The 16,017-nt window shown below is 40.1% G+C and overlaps 1 protein-coding gene across 15 annotated transcripts in view; it reads right to left on the bottom strand.

Annotated features, from left to right (window-relative positions):
* The window catches only part of EPB41L2 (erythrocyte membrane protein band 4.1 like 2), a 297,090-nt gene that overhangs the window by 62,942 nt on the left and 218,131 nt on the right, over positions 1-16,017 (bottom strand). For all 15 annotated transcript variants that reach the window (XM_063443121.1, XM_063443128.1, XM_063443124.1 and 12 more), the window contains 3 exons: positions 8,339-8,414; positions 5,749-5,967; positions 3,149-3,236 (listed from right to left, as the gene is read on the bottom strand). In XM_063443121.1, the coding sequence (XP_063299191.1) occupies positions 3,149-3,236; positions 5,749-5,967; positions 8,339-8,414 (383 nt within the window). The remainder of the gene's footprint in view (positions 1-3,148; positions 3,237-5,748; positions 5,968-8,338; positions 8,415-16,017) is intronic.

The raw sequence follows: 16,017 nt of genomic DNA, 5'->3' as shown, positions 1-16,017 counted from the left end.
TGTACACTACACATTGGAATGTCATATTGGTCATGCAATAACTAATTTATGATGTATGTGTAATTTCATAATTGATGTACCGTTCCATTGATATTGTTAATTGCACTCCTACTGTGTTCATTTTCTTTGCAAAATATAATACTAAATAATTACATTAAAAAACAAAACAAAAAACGCACGCCTCTTTTCCAGTGCAAAGCCTCCTGTGCTGCAGCCTCTGACAATGTCAGCACCCAATGCTTCTCATAGAGTATTGGATTGGAGAATGCATGTGCCAAAAAACACCACACTCCAATTAAATGCTGCTATCAGCTGAATTTGATTCCAGGACGCAGTTTCACTCAGTTCTGGAGATGAAAGTGCCTCTAAGTGGCTGTCCGGAAGATAGCCACTGGAGGTGTATGTAACCCTGCAATGTAAACATATAAAACTGGCTTAACATCACAGGATCACTGCACCCAAACCACTTCATTAAGATGAAGTGGTCTGGGTGACATTAGTGGTCCTTTAAACATGAATAGATTTATGGCACCGGGGACTCTAGGCACAATAAGCAATACAATGAAAAGAAGTGCACTGTAAAGGTCAAATTCACATTTTTAGAAAGACACTACATGTAACATTTCTTTTTTTCTTTTGTAGATATACAGCAAGCAATTCTTTTGCATGTTTTCTTTGTGGGTAAAAACAGCTGCACATCTAGGAAATGTCATTCTTTCAATAAAAAAGAAATAAAAAACATGAGTAAAATAAAAAAAGGAGAAAAAAAAAATCAGAGTTTGTAGAATACTGATTAAGTTCAATGTGGCTACTTAAAGGGGCACTATAGTCACCAGAACAACTACAGCTTATTTCTTCTGGTGAGTATAATCATTCCCTTCAGGCTTTTTGCAGTATACACGGTCTTTAAAAAAAAAAAAAAAAATGCAGTGTTTACATTGCAGCCTAGTGATACCCCCACTGGCCAACTCTCAGATGGCTACAAGAGCTGCCATTCAGTATCTCCACCCTGTGCGTGAAGACACTGAACTTTGCTCATAGAGATGCATTGATTTAATGCATCTCTATGAGGAGTTGCCGATTGGCCAGGGCTGTGTTTGACTTGAGCTGGCACTGCCCAGATCTGCCTCTTTGATAGTCTCAGCCAATCCTATTGGAAAGCATTGTCTTTGGCTCACAGAATCACTTCTGATGATGTCAAGAATGCAGGCAGGTCAGGGGCAGCAGCTGTGGACTTTAACACAAGTAAGATTTTACTATATTTAGGGAGGCAATGGGGGCTAGAAGGTGATTTTTAACCCCATCCCGACCTTGGACGTGCAGGGTACGTCTGACAAAAAAAAACGACAGTTGAGGACTGCGCACGTACCTTACACGTCCGCAGGTAAAATGTGCTCACCTGGACCAGCAATCCCCGTCCAGGGGGACTCCCCGAGATCCGACTTCCGTTCTCTCCGGCCCTCCAGGCCCATGTGATCGCCATGACATTTATATACGCTGGCAAAAGTTAGCGTTTGTTTTTGTTTAGTTTTTTACAAAAACTGCACTTTCATTGACGATTTCATTGTTGTGATACGTTTTACTGCTTTGAAACACTCATGTTTGTGTTCAGCGAAGTCTCCAGAGTACAACAGTTCCCACATGTATTGGTTTTATAGTGTTTTTAAAAGTTACAGGGTCAAATACAAGGCTTGCCCATTTTTAGTTTTTTCATTAAAATTTGCCAATTTGGTTATGTTGCCTTTGAGAACATATGGTAGTCTAGGAATAAGAATTACCCCCACAATAGCATACCATTTACAAAAGTAGACAACCCAAGGTATTGCAAATAGGGTATGTCCAGTTTTTTCTAGTGGCCACTTAGTCACAAACACTGGCCAAAGTTAGCATTCATATTTTTTTTTGCATTTTTTACACACAAACAAATATAAATGGTAACTTTGGCCAGTGTTTGTGACTACTACAAAAGACTGGACATACCCCATTTTGAATCCCCTGGGCAAATCTTATGTTTGACCCTGTAACTTTACAAATCACCATAAAACCTATACTTGAAGGGTACTGTTGTACTCGTGAGACATTACACAAATATGAGTGTTTTAGAGTAGAAAAGTGTATTATACTGATATCATCGGTGAATAGGCAGTTTATATTTTATTTTTATTTATTTTTTTACACAAACGCTAATTTTGCCCATGGTTTGTGACTAAGTGGCTACTAAAAAAAGATTAGACATACCCCATTTTGATTACCGTGGGTAGTCTACTTTAAAAAAAAATCTATGGTTTGAGGGGAGTTAATTACATTGACCAGCTTCAAAAATGTCCCAAATAGGACATGGGTGCATGATGACCAGCTGTGAAAATTCCAAGTTTAAAAACTGGAACGTGCACCCTCCAAATAAGGTATTTTAGCCCCCAGAGAACCCGACACACCTATACATGGGTGGTATCACTGTACTCAGGAGATGTTGCTGAACACATATTGGGGTGTAACCCTTAAAGTTCTCAGTACAGTTCAGGGATTCCTGACAGATATCAGTGCTACAATGTAACTGCGTTAATTTTTTGGGGGAAAAAATGGTTTGGAAATAACAAAGTGCTACTTGTACTTATTGCCCTATAACTTGAAAAAAAAAAAAAGCTAAGAACTTGTTCACATTGGGTATTTTTAAACTCAGGACAAACTTTAGAAACTATTTAGCACTGGTGTTTTTTGGCAGTTGTACATGTGTAACAGATTTTGGGGGTCAAAGTTAGAAAAGTTTTTTTTTTTTTTTTTTTTTTTTTTTACCTTTTTTCATCATATTTTATAACTTTCTTTATAGCAAATTATGATGAAAATAATGGTATCTTTAGAAAGACCATTTAATGGCGAGAAAAACAGTATATAATATGTGTGAGTACGAGGAAAATTACAGCTAAACACAAACTCCGCAGAAATGCAATAACAGCCCTGGTCCCAAACGGTAAGAAAATTCAAAATTGGTCTGGTCCCTAAGGGGTTAACACTATATGATCAGGAATACATGTTTGTTAAATGAACACTATAGTGTCAGGAACACAATCAAGTCACCAATGGAAATTAATGGAACACCGACCTTTTTGTTCCATAATGGATATTATACTAGAATATACAACCAAAGTACCTTAGCATGATGCAAGTCCACTCCATACATTGACAGCTTCTTAGCATTTTCTAAAAACTGCATGTCTGCCTGTGCTGGAGTTAGCCCCCTGTGTAGAAACCATAATTAGTTCACAAATTGAGAAATATATGAATATTTAAGTCTTTTAACCCCTTGAGGACACATGACATGTGTGACATGTCATGATTCCCTTTTATTCCAGAAGTTTGATCCTTAAGGGGTTAAAGAAGAGAATGAAAATAGCTAAAGAAATCAATGAATAAGTATTGGGATGATTTAAAACATGGCCTGTGTAAAATATTAAGGGATGCAGCAAGTTTAAAAGTTATTAATGATAAAGTGGCTGAACAGCCATAGTGAGTTTTATTAGTGTGGATGTTATCACCCTGTAAAAATATAAGTTGTAGTAAAATCAAAATAACTTCATTTAAATCAAGCACCACGAGAAGGGAGTATACAATATCAAATGTTACCAGTTGTAATACTAATGTCAAAAGTTTGTTGGTTGGAATGTGAATGCGATTTCAAGTACGTGGGGCGTAGTCTAGTGTGATACTATGCTTAAAAACAAAATGCTGACCCTATGGGATAAAGTTTTACAGATAAAGGAGCACTATAGGGTGGGGAACACAAACATGTATTCCAGACCCTATATGGTTAAAACCGCTATCTAGCCCCCCTGGCCACCTCAAGCCTCCCTAAAAATAGTAAAACTTACTTGTATTCAAGTGTGCAGCTGCATATGTTGTCCCTGTTTCCTTTAGACCTGTGCACTGCCTGCTGACATCAGCAGAAGTGGTAGCCTGATCCAATCACAATGCTTCCCCATAGGATTGGCTGAGACTGACAAAGAGGCAGATCAGGGGCAGAGCCAGCACAATTAAAGTTCAGTGTCTGCATGCAGAGGGAGGAGACACTGAATGCTTGGATGCATTTTAGGCAGCCATGACCCAGGAAGGATCTCTAAAAGCTATCTGAGGAGTGGCCAGTGGAGTTATCAGTAGGCTGTAATGTAAACACTGCATTTTCTCTGAAAAGACAGTGTTTACAGCAAAAAGCCTGAAGGTGATTACACTCACCAGAACAAATTCAATAAGCTGTAGTTGTTCTGGCGACTATAGTGTCCCTTTAACCCCTTAAGGACCAAACATCTGGAATAAAAGGGAATCATGACATGTCACACATGTCATGTGTCCTTAAGGGGTTAAAGCTACAAAGTTGTCTATATCTAAATGACTTAACAGGTCAGGTAGTAGTATCTATTCATGCCTAAAATGCATCCAAACATTCAGTATCTCCTCCCTCTGCATGCAGACACTGAACTTTCCTCATAGAGATTCATTGATTCAATTAATCTCTATGAGGAGTTGCTGATTGGCCAGGGTTGTGTTTGAATCATGCTGGCTCTGCCCCTGATCTGCATCCTCGTCAGTCTCAGCCAATCCTATGGGGAAGTATTGTGATTGGATCAGGCTACCACTTCTGATGATGTCAGCAGACTGCTTGTTTTTTGTTTGTTTTTTGAGGCAAACAGCTTCTGGCTTGAATACAGTAAGATTTTGCTATATGGAGGCATGAGGGGCCCAGGGGGGCTAGATGGTGGTTTTAACACTATAGGGTCAGGAATACATGTTTGTGTTCCTGATCCTATATTGATCCTTTAAGTAAAATGGGTAGCTGTATCTCCTTGTATATTATTTGAAAAAGATAGTCTTGAGATATACTTCAATCTTCTATTATCTCTGTACACCTGGGCTTACTATAAGCTCTTAAAAATCCAACTCCTTTCCTTATACATCTAAATTGGAGTAAGAAATAGGTAGCTCTCTATTCAAGGTGATGAATATGAGGATACATGGTAAGCTTTTAGAAGAGTTTTCAGATCTCCCAATAGCGGTTTATAAGATGCTATATAGGTGATACACCCCTCATTTTATATTACCAGAAAGGCAGATCTGCCACCAATTTTTTTATACCAAATGTGTGACTATCAAGGTGTCGGCTGTAGGCTCATTCTGGGCTATTTGATACTAAAGTCTTTTAGGTATTCCACAAACAGATTACCCAAGACCTTCTAAGATCTCTCCTCAAGGATGCGTTTACCAGCACGAAAAATAAACTTCTATCTAGATTCGCTGTATTGACTTGCAAAATGGTTGCAGCTCTCCAGTTGCATGGTTCTCTTCAAGCTACAGAGCTGGTTAATCTAAAACTGATCATCTGAGATTCATAAATAAATTGTCCACTATGGTCCATTGTTCTAATGCAGCTTTTGCTAAACTATGGGAACTTTGGTTATTGGAATCTCATTACAGAATGCATGAATAACATTTTGTAAGTTTTTAAGCTAGTGCCCCCACCTCCTTTTTGTATTGTCTTTCTCTATACATTCCTTGTTCATAGGTATTTAAAATTAACATGTCTGCCACATTGTTCTTTGATATTCTCATGGAGTGTACCTTATTGACTTAAATAAAGAAATATTATTATCTGATGGCCACTCATTTGACACTTACCATGTCAAAGAACAAAATGTGCATTCAAATGTAAAGATAGATATTTTTAACGGACAGAAATTTAAATGCAGTCACATTACAGACCTGTGAGTTTTATGCAACTCTACAACCTTGTCTTCCATTTCCTTCGTCTGATTGGGTGCAAACTTAAAGTCACTAATGTAATCAATGCTGTGCTCATCTGCATCATAATCCCCCAGCTCTGCCTGCAGTGTATAGGATCCAAGGAGAGCATGTGTCACAAATGAACAAGGTAGACGGCCAGAAGAAATATCCTGACGGAGCTGAAGGCATAGGAAATACCTGGCAGATAATTAAAAACATTGAAACTATTTGTATACAGTTGAATCAACCAAATTCATCACAACAGATTATACGAGTACAAAATGACACACAACAAAGCTCCAGTTAAATTTGAGGCTTTTGAATATCAGTGTTGCAGTTGGAAAGAATAGTGGAGGGCAGATAAATCAAATAATTTTTCTTTACTGTTATTGTGAATGCGGACAGCGAACTTGAGCCACAAAGAAAGTGGATTCTAGAGCAGTACTGGAAGACTGAAAATGACGAGCGGTGGCGCAATGCTTGGCAAGAAGCATTTGACACTCCTCCACAAACATGTCTGACAGTTTATTGTATTAGAAAAAAGTCTGAAGCAACAGGTGCAGTGGTTAATGTGCCCAAGTCTGGACATCCTAGGAACTGCTCTTCCAATAAGATGGGCATCTCCTCATTATGCTTTTGCAGCAAGGGACTACCTTGACACACCCACACACAGCATTGGAACTAATGATGTGGCAGCACTGTTTGGCCTCCACGTTCACCTAACTTAACACCAAATAACTTATTTTCTTGGGGTGTGGTAAAGAATAAGGAAGCCCCAGACAACGGACAAATTAAGAGTTCATCTCCGAAGCATTTATGGACATTGATGCAGACCAGAATTTGTGTCATACTGTGTGTTACAGAGTACTGGCCAGGTTTGAGTCAGTTAACAGATGAAAGGTCCGTTTTAATTCAGGAAGTCCCCCTAGTGGCTGTCTGGTAGACAGTCACTAGAGATAGAGTTAACCCTCAGAGGTAATTCTTGCAGTGTCTCAGAAACTGCAATAATTACCACTGTAGGGTTAAGGGACATGGGACAGTGTTTCTTTAATGAGAAGATGCCGATTTCTCAACAGCATTTTTTTGTTATTCATGTCGATTTTTAATATACAACGTATTTAAATTAAAGTGTGTTTATTCACTAAACAATGAAGTGCAATGTAACTGATAAAATCTTCATGAAATACTCACCTTCACTGTGTTGGAATTTCACTAAAGTAGGGACAACTTTGCCTTATGCATTTTTCCAAACACTTGACAATAAGTGAAGCTACCACAACAAAGTATTGTCATTTCCAAGCCATTATTAATGATGGCTTTTAAGGCACCCTCGATCTTGCAGGCTCCTTCATAGACATAGACCAGGCAGATGAAGCTCCATGAGCTGAAAAGGATCCACCATATGGTCATGGCGGCAGCCACGAGGGACAATTTCAGGTAAGTAAAACAAACCTTTCTCTTGCACCCCTGGTCCATTTCACTACAAGTGGCAAAATCCCCATCAGTGGTCTTTGCAAAATATAAAAAGACCCCAGTAGGTGACAGACCTGCTTCAATTTTTGACAAGAAGGTCAAATCGAAAGTAAAATACAACCTAACAAGTCAAAAACTGAAATGTTAGAATACAAATATTTCAACAAGTATTAGTGTTGAGAAAGAAATGAGGACTAATGTGTGCCTCACTCATCACAGTATGCAAAATAAAAAACAGTCTCTCTCTCATCTTATATTCCACATTTTATGAACATAGCTGAAGATTATTGTGCAAGTGCTATCTGTTTGTTCAGTACTTCTGAATATCTGTAATTTGGAAAGATTATATTTGGTCATTTGGTATCATAAGGACATATTTTAAACAATTTTTTTTACAAAAGGCAAATGTCAAATGGGGGGGGGGGGGAGTTTGTTTTCACGTTTGTTTATCCACTAGGAAAGCACAGAGATCAGGAGGGATTGGCTTACATCAAATGTCACTCCACAGATTTTTCCAGAAGGGATTAACTTTAGGGCAAAACACCTACATGTGTTTATATGTACCATAACCACCACATAACTACCAGCAGCAGAGAACATCTTTTTCATATAGCATAGTTTAAAGCTGAACTGTCATGCTGAACTTTTCCTCTTCTCTTCCTCTCTCAGAATCTGTTATTATTTTCTTTATATCTGATCTAGTTTTCTTTAACACATAAGACAAAGCTGTACTTTAGAATACTCCAAGCAGAGGCTGGAGCTATGAGTACGCGATTGAGGCTTTAGTAGGTTTCTAAATTAGCTGTAATGCAGGAGGTGTTTCTACCACCACTTATAAAAGTCCCCATACAGCAACGTTTAATTTGCGCAACTGTTTTCCACCTTCCAATGTATCCTTATGGGTCAAGATTAGATTGGCTTTGATCAATCTTGATGATTGGCAGGACACAGACCGGTGTGGTAAAGGCTAAAAAAATAAGTAAATATTGCCTTTCAAACCCTCGTAAGTATCTAAATAGGAAGATTTCAACTATAGCATTAGAGTTTGAATCACTAAGAGTAAATTGTGTAAATGAAATTGTCATTAATACAATACCTTGTTATATCTTCAGTTAACTGGGATGGATCTGGAGGATAAAACTTCACGTTGAAGACAAACAGCCATGGTGAGCCTGAAATTTTGAAAAATGAATTATTGTACTGCAGCTAGATATGATCAGAGATGCTATAAACCATATTAAAACACTGTAAATTTTGCTAACTTTTTCAAAATAGAATTTGACAAAAACATTTTTAAACTATAAGCCCTATATCTGCATTTTCCTTCCAGTGATAGTTTAAAATAATATAGGTTTTTAAGAATGAATGCATAACAAAAGTAGTAATTGGAACCAAACTGCCAAAGACAGCCTGAAATCTTGAAAAGGTTGACTATTATAGTACTAAATGATGTGAATTACTGGATTAGAGCTGTTAACCAATTCTCAATAATTTCTCAAAAACACAAAAGTGTTGAAAATACTATTTTCATATTTTCTGTCCAGTAATTGCTTACACTCCACTGCCCAAATACTAAAATAATTAAATAAAAAAAATCATGAATGCATTTCATTATACATTTTTAAATTGGGAATATATCTAAAGTAGCTTGCAAAAACGGCAGATCTCTTGTCTGGAGCCTTTACAAGCCATCGCCTTCTTCCCCAGCCCATGCTTTATGTAACTGTCCAAATACATACATTCAAAGGGGGTCTCACAAAGTTAAATGATCACTATAGTGTCCTGACACTATAGCATCCTTAGGACCCCCCAACCTCAGGGTCCCCCTTCCTTGGCGCTGAAGGGGTTATAGACCCTTCAGCTACTTACCTTTATCCAGCGTCGGGCTCCCTCGGCGCTGGTGACCTTTCCTCCCCCGCCAACGTCACCTTCCGAGTGGAGCGGAATGCGCATGTGCGGCAAGAGCCGCGCGCACTCAAGCAGTCCATAAAAAAAGCATTTCTCAATATAGTTTCTCTTTAATTTATTACATTGACAATTTCTATGGAAATCTGCACTTTTTGTAAAATGGAAAAAAAAAAAAATATATATATATATATATATATATACAGGGCCGCCATCAGGGCATGACAACCATAACAGTTGTCATGGGCCCGGCGGCCCTGGGGGGCCCGGCCGCCCGGGCCCCACGTGTGGGGCCCATCGGGTGGCCCACACACTTAGGGCCACCCGATGAGCCCCCTCCTTCAGGGGCCCGGTCAGCGCTATGGCCGTTGTATAGCGCGACCGGGCCCCTTTAAAAAAAAAAAAAAAGCAGCCGCAAGTGCTGCTGGGAGGAAGTGCTCACTTCCTCCCAGCTCACTCCGCGCGGGAGGAGCGCGCCCGCCCGCCCGCCCAGCCGTAAAGAGGGAGAGCCCGGCAATGAAGAGGGAGCAGCGCGACTCCCATCATCCCCAGCCACCCTCCTGCAAAGAAAAGGTAAGAGACAGAAGGGTGGCTGGAAAATGAGCTGTGTGTGTGTGCATGTATGTATGTATGTATGTATGTCTGTGTCTGTCTGTATGTCTGTCTGTGTCTGTATGCATGTATGTGTATGTCTGTCTGTCTGTCTGTGAGATGGCTTTTATGGTGCCATCTCCTAAACAACTTTGGGGCAGTTTGACAAAAACTTAGACCTTGACCATTACCTGGGGGTGCTGGTGGTAGTGCTGGTAATTATAGAGCTGTTATGGGGTGAGGTGTGTCACCAGCATAAACTGTGCTCCTTGATAAAAGTTGGGTAATGTAAAACATGTCCCATAAGATGTGCAAGCAGCAATGTATGTATCTGTATGTATGTGTATGTATGTGTGTGTCTGTATGCATGTATGTGTATGTATGTCTGTTTGTATGTCTGTGTGTCTGTATGCATGTCTGTGTGTCTGTATGCATGTCTGTGTGTCTGTATGCATGTCTGTGTGTCTGTATGCATGTCTGTGTGTCTGTATGCATGTCTGTGTGTCTGTATGCATGTATGTGTGTCTGTATGCATGTCTGTGTGTCTGTATGCATGTCTGTGTGTCTGTATGCATGTCTGTGTGTCTGTATGCATGTCTGTGTGTCTGTATGCATGTCTGTGTGTCTGTATGCATGTCTGTGTGTCTGTATGCATGTACGTGTATGTCTGTATGTATGTCTGTCTGTATGTATGTATATGTCTGTATGCATGTATGTATGTCTATGTATGTGTATATGTATGTCTGTATGTCATTATATATGTATATATGTATGTCTGTATGTCAGTATGAATGTATGTCTGCATATTATTATGAACGTAGGTCTGTGTGTATGTATGTATGTATGTCTGGATGCATGTCTGTGTGTATGTCTATGTCTGTCTGACTGCATGCACGTATGTCTACGTATGTATGTCTGTCTATGTATGTTTGTGTATGTCTGTATGCATACATGTATGTCTGTATGTATGTCTATGTATGTGTATATGTATTTCTGTATGTCATTATATATGTATATATGTATGTCTGTATGTCAGTATGAATGTATGTCTGCATATTATGAACGTAGGTCTGTGTGTATGTGTGTATGGATGTCTGTATGCATGTATGTCTGTCAGTATGTCTGTATATATGCATGTATGTCAGTCTGTATGCCATTATGAATGTATGTGTGTATGGATGTCAGTGTCTGTATGTATGAATGTGTGTGTGTGTGTGTGTGTGTGTGTATGTATGTATGTCGGTGTCTGTATGTATGTGTGTCTGTCTGTCACTATGTATGCCTGTGTGTATGTCTCAGTATGTGTGTGTCAGTATGTATGCCTGTATGCGTGTATGTCTGTTTCAGTATGTGTGTCTTAGTATGTATCAGTGTGTGCGTTTGTGTCTGTGTGTGGACCCAGTGAGCAGTATTTGGAGGCGGGCCTCAGGGGGCCCAGACCCTGAGCTGAGTTAGGGGCCCCAAAATTTCTGGTGGCGGCCCTGTATATATATATATATATATATATTCCTTTTTTTTTTTTTTTTAAAGAGGACAAACGTCATACACAAAACACTTCAGCAATAACATTAATATGTAAACAGAAGAATATATGTAATAGCTGAAAAGGAAATGTCTGACAGCTTTAGACCACCAAAGAAAAACCACAGGAGACATTTAGAATTCCTCAGTGTTGAGCACTATATCCTTAACTAGCTTAAAGGGACACTATAGTCACCAAAACAACTACAGTTTAATGTAGTTATGGTGAGTATAATCATTGCCTTCAGGCATTTTCATGCAAACACTGCCTTTTCAGAGAAAAGGTAGTCTTTACATTGCCCCTAGGGACACCTCCAAATGACTATTCCTTAGATGGCCAATGGAGGGGCTTCCTGGCTTACGGCTGCACAGTAGACAGCCCTGCCGTTCAGCATCCACACGCTTTGCATGATCAGGTCCTGATTAGCCAAAACTGCATTTGGCCCCACCTCTGTGCTGATTTTAGCCAATTGGATTGGCAAAAAATCGTCCATTTTGAGGATGTCACAAAGGGGGCAGAGCCAGCGCCGGCAGACCCTCGCGGCGCTGGAATTAAGGTGAGTTTTAAACTTTTATAGGGGCACTGGGGGGGCAACCCACCTGAATAGTGGGTTTAGCACTAAAGGGTCAGGAATTCATGCTTGTGTATCTATAGTGATCCTTTAATGTGGTTATGTATATTACATATATTCTTTACACATCTCAGAAATCAAATAGGATCTGCTGTTTGGTAACATTACAGCATGGCAAGGTAAAAGGTCATTCTACACACATAAAGCACTTGAGTTTACATCCCCCCCTCCTTTTACAAAAAAAAGCAGATTTCAACAGAAATTGCCACGTTTACAAATAAATCTTGTTACACACTCCCTTGGCTGTAAATCAGACAACTAATCTTACTATTCATTGGTTGTTTAGCTAAGTTGAACTAAATTTAAGAGGCAGTAATTGCCCAGAGCATTAACCTTGCAAAGTCTTGTCAATTAGCTACATTGGCAAGTCTGTGATTGGACTGCCAAAAAACTGGGCTGGGGAAGAAGGGGGGTGGTGGCTTGCAGAGGCTGCAGACAAGAGACCTACAGCTACAGAGACCTACATCTGTTTAAAATGTACCCCCCAGCCCGCACCCATTGAAGGCGGGTAGAGGCCCTTAGTAATAATAGGGGACCTATCGCACCTCACAACCCCCCACCCATTGGCATTAGGATGCTTGTAAAAATTCCCCACTCATTGGCATTAGAATGGCTGATTGTCCCCACTCCACCCAGTGACCAGAGGTCCCCAACAAAAAAATACCCTACCTATCCCCTCACCCAGGGGTCAAATCCTGGGAAATAAAGTGTGGGAACTCACCCAAGATCCACGTCTCCCCCCACCCAAAAGAATATACATTAATATATTTACGCGTGCACACACACACACACACACCACACACACACACACACACACACACACAGACACACAGACACACACCTTATCATATTTTTAAATTTAAATATGTCCACCCAGCCTCCCAACCTGGAGAGCTGGCGTGGACCTGTCCCTGGGGTCCAGTGGGGCGGGCGCCTGTCAGGTGGCCATTAGGCCACTTCTTGGACCCCCCCCCCATGACAGGGAAACACGGGGGGCATTTGAGTGCCTGCAGGAGCAACAGGAACGGCGTTCCTGCTGTAAAAAAAGTGCCCTGCCCTCACCCTAATAATAGTGAGGGGGGGGGGGGGGAGACAATAAACTAAATACCAGAAGAAATAAAAAGGCCAAATAAATATCAAGTCGCATCAAACTATTAAAATGAAAACAAAAAAAGGATCCAAAAAAAAAAAAGAAAAAAAAAGGCCACATCCCTTCCTCTCCTCTCCCAATCGATCTTAACGCGGCGAGAGCTCGTATAGACTGAGCTTTGCAGGGCAGGGAAAGGCTTATAATTTGACTCCAAGCGCTCTGATTGGTTGGCTTAAACCAACCAGAGTGCTCTGACAAGTAAACCTTGAGACCTGTCAGTCTCCAGATTCACCTGTCAGCACTCTGATTGCATGGCGTGTAAAGACTTTAGAAGTCTTATAAGTCTGCGTGGTGCCCTCGCCGGGTGAAGATGGATAATGCCTTTTCAGAGAAAAGAATGTTTACATTACTGCCTAGGGACACCTCCAGACTCAGATGGCCATTAGAGGTGCTTCCTGGGTCAGTGCTCTACATATTTTTTTTTTTTTACATTGATTTTTCATTGTATGCACCATGACTATTTTTGTTCATAATAAGCATCCCTTTATAAAGTTCTGCCTTAGTTTTGTAAAGAACCTGAAGAGACCTATTTATTAGTAATTGTAATAATGAATCTAATTTGACTGGGGGACCAAGGAACCCCTTTTATAAATTGTCTTGGTGGTGGCAGCTTTGACAGTTAATTGTGAGTGGTGTTAAGTGGTATTTTGGCATTATTTTTGGTCTAAGGCAGACAAATAGTGAGCCCTGTATATTTTAGACTTGTGCAAAATTCTAAAACTGCCAGTTTTAGTTCACATTTGTTTAAAGTTGGGATTGTGAGAGAACCAACTTGTGTTTTTTAGTATTTTGTGCAGCTCTAAATTAGTCTTCATATTTTAAGGAGTGCCCTTTTTTTTTTTTTTTACTGTTTTTTACAGTTGTGACCCGACACCCTCACCCCCCCCCCCCCCACCACCACCACCAATCACATGAGAAAGGAGTTTTTACTCCGCTTTTTTCCCACGCCATGGCCTCTAGAGGCCATCTAGGTGACTGTCACTAGAGGTGTTACCAGGCACAATGTAAACACTGCCTTTTGTCTGAAAAGTCAGTTTAAATTGAAAAGCGTGTAGTGACAGAATGTAGACTTCAAAACAACATTAAGCTGTAGTGGTTGTGGTGACTATAGTGGCTCTTTAAGAATTGTATTTTGATCATGAAAAACCTAGTTCCTAACGTTTTAGCTGGCTCCTAGATTTAAAGAAAATTTGTCGAGCCCTGCCATAGATAAATCATGGACGCACCGATTCGTTCTAGTATGGATTAATAGGAATTGATTATATAAACTTTTTTTAGTCTAAGAGAGGCTGGTATACAGCAGAATATTGGTGCACTCTGGAGTTCACCATGGGGATTTATAGTGGTAGGAAAATAAAGTAAATGTTTATGTTGCATAGGCAAAGTACAGCATTAGACTGTGGCTGCATCATATCTGCAGACACACTGACTTACAAGATTAACAACTCAGTAACTGACTGCCAAAAAAAAGAGCAATGCATTCCTTTAAGATGCTCTAATCACTAACCGCATCAATGATTGGATGTCATGGAGACATTGCTCCCAATTGGTGTGCACATATTGGCTTCAACTCCGTTATGTTACAATTCGGATAGGTTACGCGGAGTGAAGGCTTTAAATGCCAGAAATGCTTTTAAACTAAATATTATTCCATATTTCTCCAATTCCAGCATTGCACTTTCTGGTTTCTGCGGCTCCCTCAAAGGTGTAAACTATGTCTTCTCCTGGTCATATTTAATCCAATGAGGCCTCAGAATTTGTATAAAAGTAGACAATCCACCACTATAAATAAAATATCCCTTTTGGGAGTTTTCAGTTTACATTAAAAGAAAAAAAGTCAATTTTTATCCCCACTTAAACACTATAAAGAAACATTAACTAAACTTAAAGGAACACTCAGCTCCAACACATCATACATGCATTAAATAAATATAAAGATGTTGTGCAGCTTTTAGCAGCAAAACTGCATCATCTTAGCCATTTTCACAAAACATCTCTCCTTGACTGACAAGAACTTTTCAATCAGAAAGATCAGTGTGACCTGAGCTGCTGACTTGACTCCAAACCATATCCAATCACTTTCCTATTAGCATTGTATTTCACAACCAAGATTAGAGGAAAGGGGGCAGGATTAAAATACAGGGCAGGATAAAAATACAGTGACAACTGTTGGGTGGAACATTTCAGGATCATGCCAGTCTCGCAACGGCTGATACAATGTACTAAGAGAAAGCGGATTTGTGAAAAAAGGAGGCCAAGGGGTGGGGCTACACTGATGGGTCATATATAACTATGGAATAGGCCAGAAGGAAATAAAATGACACTGCGGTTATTAAAATTGCGGTCTACCAAAAAAAACCAAAAAAACAAGCAGATGTTTTGCTCAAAGTAAAGCCATTAAAGAGAGACTGCAGGCACCCAGACCACTACAGCCCATTGAAGTCATCTGGGTGCCAACTCCCATCATCCTTAACCCTGAGCATGTAATTATTGTAGTTTTTATAAACTGCAATAATTACCTTGTGCAGGGTTAAGTCCTCCCCTAGTGGCTGTCTACCAGGCAGCCACTAGAGGGACTTCTGGGTTCTTAAACCACTTAGTTGTTTAAACGATGCTGGACGTCCTCACGCTATGCATGAGGACTTCCAGCGTCGCCGGAATCCCCACATAGGGAGATCCTAATGCGAGCGCGGCCATTAACGCGCATGCGCATTAGGTCTCCACCACTGGTGGCAGGGGAGGCACATTGGTGGAGCTGAGCCAGCGCCGAGTGACATCAGCGCTGGACCCAGGTTAGTGACGGAAGGGGTTTTTACCTCTTCTGTAACACAGGGGTGGAACTTGACAGAAGGGGAAGTTTGACAGAACGAGTTTGTTTTCCTGGCAATATAGTTACCTTTTAAGTGAATAAAAAGAGTCTTCTTGAAATATTTCCTAAAGATTTGCTTTGTCAATTAAACAAAGGGTCTGGGTCAT

Source organism: Pelobates fuscus, chromosome 2 (assembly GCF_036172605.1).
Source record: "Pelobates fuscus isolate aPelFus1 chromosome 2, aPelFus1.pri, whole genome shotgun sequence".
Classification (NCBI taxonomy): Eukaryota; Metazoa; Chordata; class Amphibia; order Anura; family Pelobatidae; genus Pelobates; species Pelobates fuscus.
Note: the sequence above shows the minus strand (reverse complement) of the source record. Positions and strands in the feature narration are given on the sequence as shown.